The 14,454-nt window shown below is 39.5% G+C and overlaps 2 protein-coding genes across 2 annotated transcripts; one reads left to right on the forward strand and one right to left on the reverse strand.

Annotated features, from left to right (window-relative positions):
* The first annotated feature begins 6,224 nt into the window (after positions 1-6,224).
* On the forward strand, positions 6,225-7,456 carry LOC306836415 (DNA damage-inducible transcript 4 protein-like). The gene is made up of 2 exons (XM_079363476.1): positions 6,225-6,457; positions 6,563-7,456. The coding sequence occupies exons 1-2, from the start codon at positions 6,289-6,291 to the stop codon at positions 7,066-7,068; spliced, it is 675 nt and encodes a 224-aa protein (XP_079219602.1). The 5' UTR covers positions 6,225-6,288; the 3' UTR covers positions 7,069-7,456.
* Positions 7,457-8,570: 1,114 nt separating this feature from the next.
* Positions 8,571-14,269, reverse strand: dnajb12a (DnaJ heat shock protein family (Hsp40) member B12a). Its single transcript, XM_079362654.1, has 9 exons — positions 14,080-14,269; positions 13,608-13,779; positions 12,419-12,564; positions 12,148-12,318; positions 10,716-10,795; positions 10,505-10,614; positions 10,215-10,387; positions 9,721-9,864; positions 8,571-9,206 (listed from the first exon to the last, which is right to left on the reverse strand). Exons 1-8 carry the CDS (start codon positions 14,210-14,212, stop codon positions 9,743-9,745), a joined length of 1,107 nt encoding a protein of 368 aa, XP_079218780.1. The 5' UTR covers positions 14,213-14,269; the 3' UTR covers positions 8,571-9,206; positions 9,721-9,742.
* Positions 14,270-14,454: the final 185 nt, after the last annotated feature.

A 14,454-nucleotide genomic window follows, 5' to 3' on the forward strand; every position in this document is an offset into this window, starting at 1 on the left:
TTCAAAACATATTTGGAGTTCATAGCACTAACATCCATTTTCTACAATTCCCTTAGCAGAAACATCCAAAGCGATGTACATTAGAGAGTAAGCACAATAAAAGTTTTAGAAAGGAGGAAACAATGTAAGTAAGTGCAGCTTAAAGTCTGATCAGACACGCAGGTGTGCGCAGGAAGTTCACAGAGGCAGCTTTCTTTAGAGTTCTAATCAGCATCAAAACCATTCAAAAAATTTGTCATCGTCAAACAAAACCATCATCATCGTCATCGTCAATATCATTCATTTTCAATATTAGTTTTGTCTATCGGTAGCCAGTGGATTTGGTTATTAAGACTCCTTAATTTATTCCATTTACATCGCAGCTTTAGTGCTTTATGACCGAGATCTCCATCCTGAGTGTGTGTGTGTGTGTGTGTGTGTGTCTGTGTGTGTGTGTGTGTGTGTGTGTGTGTGTGTGTGTGTGTGTGAATACAACGAGTTGTGATGAGTCATTTGGGTATATGCAATGTCCAAATGAATACAATGAGTGTGAAATGCTCCTTCAGTTGTACACAAGCAACACAATGTTGTGAATTCTTTATCATATTTTAACAATGATTGCAGCAGCCACAGGAACATTTGAGCCAAAGAAACAGAGCGAGAGAAAAAAGTGTCACACAGCGCTGTGCAGCTGCTGCTATCAGTCCGCCTCATTCAGTAACATTAATCAAACTAAGAGCAGTGAGTTCATGTGATTAATATAACGCATCCTTTAAGACACTTATTAGGGCGAAAGCTTGAGGCTGCTGCACTGGGTTATATGCAGAGGCTCAGTCATGAACCCGCAGACAGATGTGGTGTGACAGTCACTGAGAAGAAGGGAGGGCACAACATGGCAGGTCAACAATGTTCATCTCATTTGTTGGAGTCAGTTAAAGAGAAAAAAGGCTGAGTAATCCAAGAGTCATGGAGCCCTAGGGGGTTTCAGGTAATCTCCTTATAAAAGGGGGAGGGGGCGGGATTCTCTTGCTGTCAGTCATGGGAGCGTGGTTTCCCCCTGTCTGAAGCTTTGTGAGGAAGAAAAAGAGGGAATCTAATTGTGTTGGCTCGCTCTGCTGCAGGGTGGAGACATGTTAAGATCCAATGATGCTTATTAACAAAAGCATTTGTCTACTGTCGTCACCATGGCTCTTGCATGCCAAGCCACAAGATAATGCTCAGTTTCTGAATCAGTGCTAAAAGAAGCTGCTGAGAATACAAAGGCGTACCTAAAACTATCAACACATGTACTTTACGGATTGTCACATTTCTGTAATAACGTTAAACTGAAAATTTTACAGTTTGCATACCTCAAGATTATTAAGGCATTTGAATGTTTAATTTATCAGGCAGGCTGACAGAGAGACAGACAGAGAGACAGACAGACAGAGAGAGAGACAGACAGACACAGCCTTCTCCATTCCAGTAGGTCATGACCTCAGGAGAGATGAGATCTATCATACTTTGAAACCACACTGACAGCTGAGAAGGCCACCTCAGAAGCTGCACCTTCTGGCACCAAACAAAAGGACGTCAAAGCAAATTTTACGTTAGGTTTGAGGTCCAGTGCAGACAATACATCAAGAATACAAGATACAGGTTAAAGAGCTCGTTTTTTTCCAAACATTTCAGAAACTTCTCTGTAGACAAAAACATGTCTGCTTTAATATTTGATGATGCAGCAAGAGAATACTGATTGTGAGTATTTTTATCCACTTTGTTTTAACTAAATGTACAATTTATATTCTTTGAAAGTAACTAATGTGCATTTGACATTAGTACATGATGTGATGTTCAATGAGCAGTCAGTAGAGCCCTTCAAGTCCTCTTTAATTCAAACCAAACCTTTGGCACATTGTTAAATAATGCACGCAGTTCTAAAATGAGAGATAGCTTCACTCAGGGACAAGTCATAGTAACAGTACTTAAAATAATAATCAGGATCCTTTTCTGTGTCTGATGTCATGTGGTCACAGTTTATCATGTGTGCATTGACTTTCTTGCCTCTGCACCTCTCAGCGGGCAATGCAGCCTCTGTGCCCAATGGCATTTAATCAATATCAATAATAAGGCTCATTCACAGGCAGAGCAATACAAACTGTAAACTGCAAATAACACTCTTCCTGTGGGTGTTTGATGTCAAGGCAGTGATGGGAAACTACAAAACCATTTCTTTGTGGTAATTTAAAACCACACACTGTATAGAACAAGGACAGTGGAGTCAAAGAAAATCTTGACATAAACATTTAAGGCTCGAGACAGATGAAAAGGTGTACAAAAATGCATGAAAATACCAACTAAAAATTCAGTTGCATGCACTTCACAGGCCTGTTGTTGTAGTATGAGCTGTGTTGCATGATTCAACTTTGGTGTTTTGCAATAATCAAGTTACAAAATGTTTAGACATGGTGTTTTGAAGGCACTGTGAGAAGTTTTGAACTGGTCATTAAGACAGACTTACATTTATACTTCTGCCTCTATATGGTCAACAAAAGAAAATCAGACCATGAGAAAGAAGACTGATGATTGCCATGTGGTTATTTGGAATGCTTGTCATAGCTGGATCAGTGTCAGAGAAGTTTACAGCTCGCTGTCGGAAGAGAATTTGATCACATTGGTGCATTAGACAGTTGAAAGAAAGCAGGAAATATGCAGAACATGGTCACCAAAAGACAAAGGCTGTACCGCTTTGTTTAAAAGGGGAACAAAAAATGACACAAGCTGAGATTTTCTGCTGTCACTTTAAATAGAGGCATGATTCAAAGTCATCTGGACGTAGTTCAAGAACTTTAACACAGTCGAGTTACATGTACCTTTGGATCGAGCTTCATTTATACCATGAGCTGGATGACTGAGAAAATCCACAGACAGTTACTTGAAATTGCTCATAGTACTTTTACAAGAAACAGTTCCTTAACTAGGGCTTAACGACTCATCGTTTCATCACAGCAGAACCCAGCAGCAGCTCTTTGAACAACAGCACAGTACGTCTTGATGTCAAAGACTTAACTACTGTACGATCTTGATTCAATTAATCTCAGGGGACTGCAATCAATATGGGACAATATCATAGGTAAATCATTGCATTTTTATTTCCTAAATAAAGCAACTGTATGGTTTGACAATTTTATAGCAAACCGCTCCCAGGCTGATCAATATTAATCATGTTGTTATCCCCATTAGACAAAAACACATTTGAATATATACTTTTGCAGATGTATAAGTCGTGAGTCATCTGATGTGGATTGATGTTTTTATTTGATATAATGATATTGAGTTCTGTAAGTTGAATCTGACATATTGATTTATACCAGTGGAGTTCAACACTTCTATCCTCAAATCATGCTAAGCAGCTTTAATACAATCTCTTTACTATGTTGCCCTAAATTCCTGCAGTCACAGTCTTGCAATTTGGTTTTTTTCGAAAATGTTAATGTATTTTGGTTGTCTTGGATGGATAATTTCAGTAATGGATTTGCATTAAATGGGGATTTTAGCTGATTGAATCTTGGCTCACAAAAAGACAACTTTGCATAATGGAGTTGAGGATTGTTCCATACTCCCAAATGTGCCAAAATGAAAGAAACCCACAAACTTCACTAATTCCAGGCCAGACAAAACAGAAGACATCCTCTCAAACATTAAGCTGGTATTCAAAATATTCAGCTGTAGGAAAATTGGTGTTTGAACGGTTAATGCTTTGATAAAGAAGAGAAGAGTTTCTCAGCAAAACTTGCTAAACATCACAGTTTCTCCTGCCCCCTCTTGAGAGTGCTGGTCTGTTTTTGCTTCCTCCAGCAATAAATCAACACCTAAATGGAGCGGCGTCTCAGCTCAAACTTCAGGGAACGAAGGCACATGAGACCAAACTGCACCCACAGCTAACAGCTTTTTAGACAAACACAGAGCTCATATAACAGACAAATGGGAGGCTACATGCTGGTATATTTCACTACTGAGATAGGCTGGTACTTTATTCCCTTTGTTAGAAAACGGATGACAGAGAAGCTGACAACACACCACACTTAAAGCCATGAACAGTGATAAAAAAAAAAAACTAGGGAACCAGTATTGTGACACTTAAACTGCCTCAGTGTGATGGACCTTGCTCACGACAATGTGTTGTTACCGCAGCTACAGCCTGACAAACACAACCCAGAGAACCTTCTACCTCTCTCTGAATTAATGAATAACGTACATGTATTAAAGTCTAGAGGAGACAGATGAATCTGAGCTAATTCAGGTGTAAATATACCCCTTTCTCCATTTGAGTGCATCATAATTGCTCTACTTATTTCCACATCAATTATTGAGTCAAGTTATTCTTCCAGATGAAAAATACAGAAGCTTTGTTTTCAGTTATATAATGTAACACAGAAAAACAAAATTATTCTGGGAAATAAATAAGCCTTTCTAACAATCCATTTGGTTGTAGATTCATTATACATGAATTGCATAGCCTGAGGCTGCCTGCCCTGTAACAGCTCTCTCAGGTCTGCTTGAATTGTAAAACACAGCCCCTGTCACGCTTTATTTCCTCTTCTCTGGTTTACTTTTTGTTCTCCAATGTGGTGGCATGAGTAATGTTTAACCCAGAATGGTGAAGTGTAAAAGCTACATCTTATTGTTTAAATGATAAACGTCCTAGTATGCAGAGTGCAGAAACACATTAAAGCAGGGGGGTAAAGAAAAGAACCCATTAAAATGCATATGAACGTACGCATGTGAAGGTGTGTGTTAAAAACAAAAGGTGCAATCAGGCATTAACATTTCTTTTGAAGACATGCACTAAAAACACACTGGTTGAAGGGTGTCATTGTGCAGTGGCGCCATCGTGTGCATGTTTTGTGAATTACAGCTCAATGGTCAGCATATGCAGCCAAACAGTAAATATAAGACTTAACAGAACTTCAGTACATATAAAATATAAAGGACTGTGCAGAGTAAAACATTCATCAATTAAACATATCATGTGTGTCACATTCTCTCACCCTGAGAAGTGTACAAAACCTTCACACTTTTGTTAAGTTAGTCTCAAGTAAATAAGAGCCTTTCTACGAGGATAGAATTTTCTTTTTCTTACAAAAAAACCCAACCCAAACTAGAAATAGACACAAATGTTTATTGTGTAGAATATTTATAGTTTGACATTGTCTGCTGAAAGTCTTTGAGGAGCACCCACTTGAAATGAAAACAATAGCCCTGCACTCCCATCCATGTCTATGAAAGACAAGATAATCCATGAACTTCTATTTGATCAAATTAAAAGAGAAAGCTGTTTCAAGCAAAGATAGCTTACTTTGAGGACATGAGGACAAACACCAGCTGGTGATAAGAGACGTTAACTTCGATTCTGAGGAGCAGTCTGAAGTTTTGTTTTTTGTTTTTTTTAAGGGGGGGGGATGGTCGGAGGGTTTAGTGGGCCACATATGTATTGTAAACCTGGAGTCAGATGAGCTGATATTGTTCTACAGATCAGACTACTTCTTATCAACAAGTGTCTGGTGTTAGATTTCTTTTATAGCTATTCTTCATTCTTCTCAAAGAAAACAAACTAAAGCTGATCTTAATGACACATGCTGGTTAAATAGGCCTAAAGAAATAATCAATACAATTAAACAAGTAGCTTATTAAGTAATGCATAGGCTACAAAGTGATGGATGGCAATGATCTATGAATTAAAAAAGAAAAGACGTGAATAATGTGTGCCTGCTCAGCCTTGACGATTTCCGATCATTCCACGGAAAGGCACGAGTCGTACGTGAGCTACGTGTCAGCGCGTGCAGGAGCAATGACAGCATCTCTCTCCGCTATTTCGTCAGCCTATGATTTCGTCATGTCTTTGATTTTCAAAAAAAAAAAAACCAAGGGGGTGTGTCGTTTTAATTGTTTCATTGAATATTGGAGAAGAGCCTTTGATTGGCCAGAATGATGCGCGTGCTTAATTTGATATTCGACGATTAAACCACTTTGTTAAAACACCAAACTGTCGGCTACACAAGTCTGGATGGGGGATGTGTGGTGTGTGTGAAAGGGGCCTGGTCTTAGACTCATCATAAAGGAGAAAAATATGTTACCAGGCAGGGTAGAGAACATGAGCTGAAACCTCATTGGTTGAATTACACAGTGGGCGGGACATTCTAGCATGGGGTATTTAAGGCTTTGTTCCATTGTTACGGAGTGTGTTTTCCAGCTGGTCTGGCTCTAGCTCTTAGGGGGGGGAAGTGATCTTTATTTTTTTAACAATAGGGGGTTTTTTTATGTTCGTAAATGTCTTTTTCTTGCAACCAGTCTTTAGATGGAAGCTGTCCTCCTTCTCCATCGGAGGGCCGGGGTTCGAATCGGCTGTCCTGGGGCAGTCTGCTGCAGAGGCTGACTGAGCTGAAAGGGATCAATCAGAGGGTCAGAGAGGATCAGCAGTGCTGCAGGAGTGAAGCTGGTGAGTTCTGCTGCCTTTTGTCTGAGGAGGCTTTGTTGTTTGCGCCAACATTTTTTTTTTTATTTCTTAATTAACCTATTTTAAAAAATAAATTCTTTGTTTCAGGATCTGTAGCAGATATGTCCCTGTCAGAGTCAGACAGCAGCTTCTTCTGTTACCCTCTGGAAGAGACTTTGGCTGCAGAGGTTGTTGCAACTATCACTCAAAGTCTCACAGAAGCATCACAAATCCTGGGCTGCTCCAAACTCATCCTTCCTGATTGTCTTCTGCACTATGTCCGTCAAGAGCTGCTCCATTTGGCTGTCAGTGAACCCTGCGGCCTCAGGGGAGCGCTCATAGACCTGTGTGTGGACCGAGGAGACCAGGGCCCTCTATGCAATGTGGACCAGATAGCAGTGGATGCTACCCTGGTTCCGACCTTTCATGTAACCCTGGTACTGAGGCCGGAATCCAGTGGGCTGTGGCCAAAGGTACAGAGTCTCTTCAAAGGTAGCAAGTCACCCAGAGTAAGGCACCAAGACAGTCTGAGGCTGAGCACCAGCTTCAGGGCCATCAAGAGGAAACTTTACAGTTCAGGGGAGCTGCTGATAGAAGAGTGTTGTTGTAACTAATAACCTGCACTCAAGTCATGTATGAAAGAAGGTGGCAGGGTAATGCACTGCGTTGTATCTCATGGCTTCAACATGTATTAAATGGCACTACAATATTTCAACATGGTCCTGAAATACTGAAATGTTATCTCTCTTTGTTGGTATACCTGTGTGTTGTGTGATTTAAGCTTTATAGAAACCAAGTTCTGTGTCATGGCAGCTGCTCACCTGGTCGCAGGTGACTCAACAGTGAATACTCATGTTTAAAATGAGTCAGTTGACTTCCTGTGAATGTAAAATTATACCCATATAGGGTATGACTTCAGTATTTGATAGTCAAATATCACCTTAAACTTACATGTTTTGTATCTTCAACAACTTCATGAGCAAATAAATTATTTTCTATTGATTTATTGAGTGATGTCTTCTGATTTAAGCAATCCAAACGTCATTAAGCAAATTAGAGAAAGTAGGCCTATGTATGCATGCAAGTGTGACAGCGTTTCTTGGTGTGATGTTGATTATAAGTTTAACCCTTGGTTCTCTTGCCACTAAATATACACTTCAATAAATAACTAAAGGTGTGGGTAAGTGAAAGCACGGTCTGTAGCAAAGCAGGACATACAGACTGAACAACAGATAAGACAATAAAACTCATCTCCATCTTATACTAGAGGTGTGGCAATAGATATGATGAAATATATGAAAATGTGTATACAGATTGAAAAATGATTGAATTGTCACTTTTTACCTCAACTCTTCATCACCCCAAAATCTGTCCAATGCAATGCAAAACTTTATGCATTCCCATCAGCTTAATCTATAATGTGAGTTAATGATTAGTGAGCTCTGCGTGCTACATGCTACTTAGACAATGAAAATGGTCAAAATAGAACAACTGGAAATTTGCTTAACATCAGCATGCATTGGTGTGAGCATATTGGTGTTAGCATTCAGCTTTAAAAGCCTTTATAAATGCTGTAACAAATATCCCAGTCCTGTCTTTAGGGTCTACCTCATGGAGAGTCCACCATTTTGGACTGCATTGTGAATAGTAATGCACAACCAAATGTCCCCCAGAACAATTTCACATCATTTATTGTGCTGAAATTAAAAACATACCAGCATAGAGAGAAGGCGCAGCATTGTCCGTCCTCCTACTTCATGCACATGAGCTTGCAATACTAGGTGTTTTTGTTTTTACAGACTGCAGGTCTAGGTCCGGTTAGAACTCTCCCCCTTTTTTTTTTTGTAGAATCTGCACCACAAGGTAGTATGAACTATTTCAGAGGACCCCTTTAGCTCCTGCTTTAGAGTGTGCACTCTCCCAGCACCCCGGGGTAGTTAATATAGACAAAAAAGTCTCCATGGTGTGAAGTTTTCAGGGAACTCCCTAGTGGATAGTTCCCCTTCAAAAAGACCCCAGAACTGTCTTAAAACACCTCGACATAAATCACACATCGATTTGGATTATAGAGAAATCATTTCAGATACTTCATGAAGAAAAAGAAACTTTGCACAAGTCAATCACAGGACATATTTAATTCAAAGAAACTTTCATACAATTTTAGCATGTTAATTTAATAAATATGGTTTACTTTTATTTTGTGCAATGATTTCATTACCTATGATCCAAGAGGTTACAAGCAAATCCACATAACATTATATTAAATGATATTAACTTCAAGAAATCCTGCACTGTTAAAAGTCAAATGAATATTTACAGTGGTAAGAAATATAAAAATTACACACTTTTCCTCGTGAGTGGCTCAGACGTCTGTCTATGAGAAGGCCATGAGGTTTCTCAAAATGTTAAAAAGGAAAACAAAAACAGACTGGGACAGAGAAAGCTTATCTTAGCAGCTTCATTTACCATCAAACAGACAACTACACTCTTACTTCCCCCCCCACTGCGACACCAGACGGACTCTGGCCATCCTGAAGACACTATAGTAAGAACATGTCAGCAGTCAACTCAAAGCTTCTCACAGTTCTACAGGAAGTCAATCTACACGGAGTTGCAGAGAGGTTCCCTGATGAGTTTGCTGCCCACTGCGCGTAAGGCATTTTTATTTCTCTTGGTTTGCTGCGGAAAAATATGCTCCAATTTCAGTGGGCTCCGACCGATTTCTTCTTATTTGATTCAAGTACCGACCAACCTAAAAGAACGAAAGAGTCGGTGACTGTCAGGCTTCAGAACTGTACATGCAGAGAAAACACATCTACACAAGTCATGCTTTATAACTGTCACGTGTGCATTGCTTTATCATTAGAACAGCTACAGAGATTCATCATAATGCACCAGTTGCTTTCAGTGATCCCTTTTTATTCATCAAAGGACTATCAGCACTCAGTAATGTTGTAGTGTGTGGGGCGAGTTGGTGTATTAAAGTGCCTGCAGGATACACGTGAGACAAACACTGCTGACTCCCAAAGGTGATCCGGTGTCAGTCCCTGCTTACAACTGCATTTCCATGTGTCAATAAGACAAATATAAATCTGAGCCTACAGCTTACTTGAATGGATTTCAAATCTAAGGCAGGATATTTTTCAACTGAAATCAAATCCTAAATATTTGGAATTCTCTGTAATTATAGTGCTCGAGTCAAGTTTTTATACTGTGTGCAATAGTAAGTACAGGGTCAGGTCACTGTCAGATTTCTTTTCACTTACCCATTTGTGTGCAAGTGGTTTTCTAGCCGTCCAACATAACCTGAATCTCAGATAGTCGAGAACAGCTGGGAGTCCCCATTCTCTGTGCCCTTTGGAACAACTCTGAATCTCCAAAGTAACGAGCGCGATACAGTAAGCCTTCCTCTAAAGGTAGAAGAGGAGAAGAAAAAAACCCAAAAAGAGCAGGTCAATAATTTGATCATTTGGAAAGTGAAGTAATCAGCTAGAACATAATTATTTAATCTCAACCTTGAAGTAAGAACACACAACAAAGCTATAATCCAAGTTTACAGTAAAACTTGAAAAACAATTCAGTAGTTTCTTCCTCCAACTAGCTGCAGTGTTGGTCCTAATGATAAAAGGAAACTAAAGTAAACTCTCTCTCTTTATACAAAGTTTTTCTAGATTTTACAACAGTTTTCAGTTATCTAGAGAGAATCTGAAAAATCAGAATAACACAAGTAAAAAGAAAGCGGGGGGTGATGACAACTTACTCTGCTGTTTTTCCTTCCAACAGTTGTTTCGGAGATTGGAGATGTAATCTTCTTCTACACTTCTGTCAACAGCCTTTAGGTTCGTACCAGAATATTCTTCATTGAAACGATCTCCCACATAAAAAGTCACCTTCAGGTGTGCTGTATGCCTTTTGTGAATATGTCCAGCTGACCTGATGTACAAAGAAGATATAAGAACCTTGAGTGAGACGGATTCAGAGAGGAACTTTTTGATGTCGAGACATTCTGACACACGGTCACTGAAGTTGTCTGAGTGGTGCAGCACTTACGGGCGGTAGCTAAGGCTGTAAGGGGGCTGGGTGACCATCATCTGGCTAAGAGCGGACACGATGATGAGGATTAAGATTGGCATCAGCTGTACAAACAAAGCCAGACCTCCCTGTGCGGAGAGAAAAGTAACACACCGTTTATAACTTGATCATGACAAACAATACATTAAACGAGCTGGTATTAAATTAATGTCTTATAAACGGGACTTACATCTCTCTGCTGTTCTCGTCTTTCTTGCCTATTATGATGTGCAAAGTGCATTCTTCCATTTCTGTAAACGTGTACGTTACCTAAACAGCATTTAAGAAAAGAGAAATAACAGTTACACTCAGCCCGGCTGCGTTCACATTGCAGGCAAAAGTGACCTGAATCTGATTTGTTTTTTGTTCATCTCTATGTGACTCTAATCTGATTTTTTTATGACACTGTCAACAGCACAAGCCACCTGGAATCTGATCATTGGGCCACTTTTCATCCCAGGAGGGTCTAACACAGGACACAGATGAAAAAGCAATGTCAACAGCTAAACAAAAAAAACAAAATAAATAAAATAAATCATAGTTGAGCAAAAAATCGGAAGTGAGCGTTCAGGCTAGCAGAGTGATCGCAGCCCAAGAACCAAGAGTCTGCAGGCTTTTGATCCATGATCTCATATTTATCCAGAGAGAAGGAGTTGTGTTTATGAGCTGTGTTTGGTTCTTTTTAAACAAGGTTTGTCAAACAAACAGTGGTATATGTTAAGTCTGACCTATTATACACATTATACATGGGTATACAAATTAAACTGGGTAACTTGGCACATTCTGATCATATCCATCCTGTCTCAATAATCCTCATTACAAAGATTTCACACTTCGCAAATGTGTCTTTTTAATTCGAGTATGACGGATGTATTGTTACTTTGTTGTTGTTATTTCGGCTCTGTAAGGGCTCTGAAAGAAGCCTTTAAATGTATTCTTATTATTAACCAGTACTTAAATCTAATAGATTTCAACACCCTTCAAAATCGAATCAAACTAGCTGACCATATTCATGTTGCTCAGAATCTCACGTCTTGTCAATGAACCTAAGACGTTAATGAGGTGTTCATTCAGTTGTGTTTTGTTTCCCCTTGCATAGGCATCAACCTTTTTTCCGTAAGGAGGAAAATATTAAGAATCAAAAGGTTGATCATCCGGTCGGGCAGCTCTGCCTCGTCGACTCTGACTGGAGAATGATCGCTGATACGGTCCGGGTGAGAGGCAGTGCGCACAAAGTGCAACGAAAAGGCAACATTTAGCTGTTGACCAACTATCTGAGCAACTTTACAAACATGGAGAAAACCATGTGAATTAAACGTTAATGCTGATACTTAGCTTGGCATGATGTGTAGAAGAAACACAACGCTCTGGAACGTTTTCATTTTAAAAGGTATACAATATTTGTATGCAATGAGATCAAACACAGTACCAGCAGCACAGTGCATCTCAATAAAGACTGAGGCGAGGTGGAACACAGTAAGAAAGCCTGGTTTACTCTCATCTTAAATGGGCACTGCAGACTGCAGAGCCATGAGAAAACGTTACTCTAAACACGGGAAGGAAAACACACTTGGGCCTCTGCAACAACACCTTGACTGACCCTGCATTCCTTGTCTACTTACTTGATGGGAAGCCTCCACCAAAGAACATGTTGAAGAGATCTTCGGGTGAGATATCTGCTTCAAAATCACGGTGCTGTCTTTGTCTGGTTGGATGTGTTCTCTCTTCTCCGTACTGGTCATACTGCCTTCGTTTCTCAGTGTTACTCAGCACTGCGTACGCATTCCCAATAGCTGTAAGATGTTTAAAACAAGACAGAAATGTGTCATTACTTACAGTTTATATTGACTTGTTCTACACTGAACCATGTAGATGACTTTGTTTTTGATTTACCTTTGAATGCCTCTGTGGCTCCCGGTGCGTGATTTTTATCCGGGTGAAATTTCAGCGCCAGTTTTCTGTAAGCCTTTTTAAGATCCTCCTCAGAAGCCGTCTTTTCAACTCCCAGAATTTGATAATAATCTTTACAGCTTTTAATCCTGCAGTTTAAAAAGACATTCAAGAGTTAAACACAACACTCAAAACATGTAGTTACATCTTCTAATGCATGGAAGTGACATCAAACACATCAGCCAAGGTTAAAGATACACCCATCAATGTCACAGTAGAGCTTAGCAACATTAACAAAACAATAATTCTGAGATCATGCAGAAGTAAGCCAACTTATTGATATCGCACCTTTTAAGAGCAAAAGGTGACGTCTGCTCATCTTAAGTAGCGCATCTAAAAGTGCTCCACAGTAATATGTTAAGAAGAAATAAACCGGCCAATCAGTGCAAAGCATTTCACAGTGAAGGGTGAGCCAATAATAATAATAAGATTTTAAATATGGGGGGGTTGCACTAAATAAATAATAAAGGCATTTAAACGCCTCATCAATTGTAAATAAATACATTCAATCATTGTATAACACTGAACTTAGTTGTCTGAATCAGATGTGAGATTTTGTTTTATTTTTAATGTAAAAAGGCAGAACTTTTTTTCTCTAACATTCCAGCTAAATGACATCAAGGGTGCCATCACACCTACAAGTTTTACCTACCTTTAATTCATTTGTATATTCTACGAGATCAGGGGTTTCTAACAGGGGGACGAAGCTCGCCAAGCAAATCCAAATGATAATAAATAATAATAAAAGAAAGAAAGAAAGAAAATAAAAAATATCTACCCTGTGCATAAACCTCACTCATAGCATACTGTATCTACTTACTACAACTCTAGATCTATCTAAGCACATTACAATGCTCTGGTGGACAGCATGCAGTGTCAGAAATGTCATTAAAGGTAAACATATAATAATATTAATATTAATATACACTGCAAAAAAAAATAAAAATAAATAAAGGGAGTAGAAGTAGGTCGCGACTTCTTTTATTTTTTGAAAGTGGCTCTCATCCTAAAACAGGTTGGAGACCCCTGTAGGGTTATATTACTAACTGATGACAGTAATAATACCAGCTCTACTCTGTTAACTCCATGAGTATTATTATATATTAGGTGAAAGGGTCACATGCTCACTGACTTTCTGACTGCCTCCAGCTGCTCTGCGCTGAATGCTTTAGCCGACTCTGGAGCTCCCTGTGCGGACTCCCCGTCTCCCGGGCCCCGGTGCCTCATAGTGGGTCCATCTCCGTTCACATGACTGCCCCTCTCCTCTGGAGGCTTTCCATTCTGCGCTAACGAGTCCAACAAGTCTGTAACGGAAGTGTAGGCATGTCATTTAAATACACCCGAGTCTGCTACATTACGAGCACGCTAGTGATAAGCTGTGTATCTGCTGACAGAAACGATTAAACAAGCCCCATTTAAAAGACAGCAAGTCATCAAATACATGACAGAAATTGCGATTGAGATGGGCTAAAAACTACAAATACCAGTGTCGGTAGGGGGCAGCTGGTGTAACGTTAAGTCGGTAATGCTAACGTTAGCTGGTTTGGTGGATCGCCCGTATCTGAGATATAATCGCCATTAAAACACACGTTTATTCGACGTACTTTGAGCCTGGTTTGTCGGAAACAGACGCTGTGCCTTCTCCAGAAACTTCCTCGCTTTGTCCGGCTGATTGTTGTTCACTGCAATTAGGGCTATTTTAATGCAACGCTCCGCTTCGTCCTTGTTTGAGTCCATCGCGACACAGCGGAAATGTTTACTTGCCCCAAGACGCACGTTGATGACGTGTGTATGTAACGCAGAGCATGCCTTGATATCTATTTTTGTTGTGCTGTCAAACTATTCATCTAAAAAAAATCACAATTAATACCATAAATAACTACTTATGATGAATCATTTATAATAAATTATTTTCTTATCTTAATGTGTTAATGCGGACATCTGTAATTTGTATTTTATGAACATACATATTTTAACTC

This window comes from Symphodus melops, assembly GCF_947650265.1.
Source record: "Symphodus melops genome assembly, chromosome: 15".
In the NCBI taxonomy this organism is placed as follows: Eukaryota; Metazoa; Chordata; class Actinopteri; order Labriformes; family Labridae; genus Symphodus; species Symphodus melops.

Coding starts and splice junctions, on each gene's coding strand:
- LOC306836415 (XM_079363476.1), top strand. CDS start 6,289: ATGTCTTTTTCTTGCAACCAGTCTTTAGATGGAAGCTGTCCTCCTTCT. Junction 6,458..6,562: donor GTGCTGCAGGAGTGAAGCTG/GTGAGTTCTGCT, acceptor TCTTTGTTTCAG/GATCTGTAGCAGATATGTCC.
- dnajb12a (XM_079362654.1), bottom strand. CDS start 14,212: ATGGACTCAAACAAGGACGAAGCGGAGCGTTGCATTAAAATAGCCCTA. Junction 13,780..14,079: donor TCCGACAAACCAGGCTCAAA/GTACGTCGAATA, acceptor CTTCCGTTACAG/ACTTGTTGGACTCGTTAGCG. Junction 9,865..10,214: donor TTGGAAGGAAAAACAGCAGA/GTAAGTTGTCAT, acceptor TTCTACCTTTAG/AGGAAGGCTTACTGTATCGC.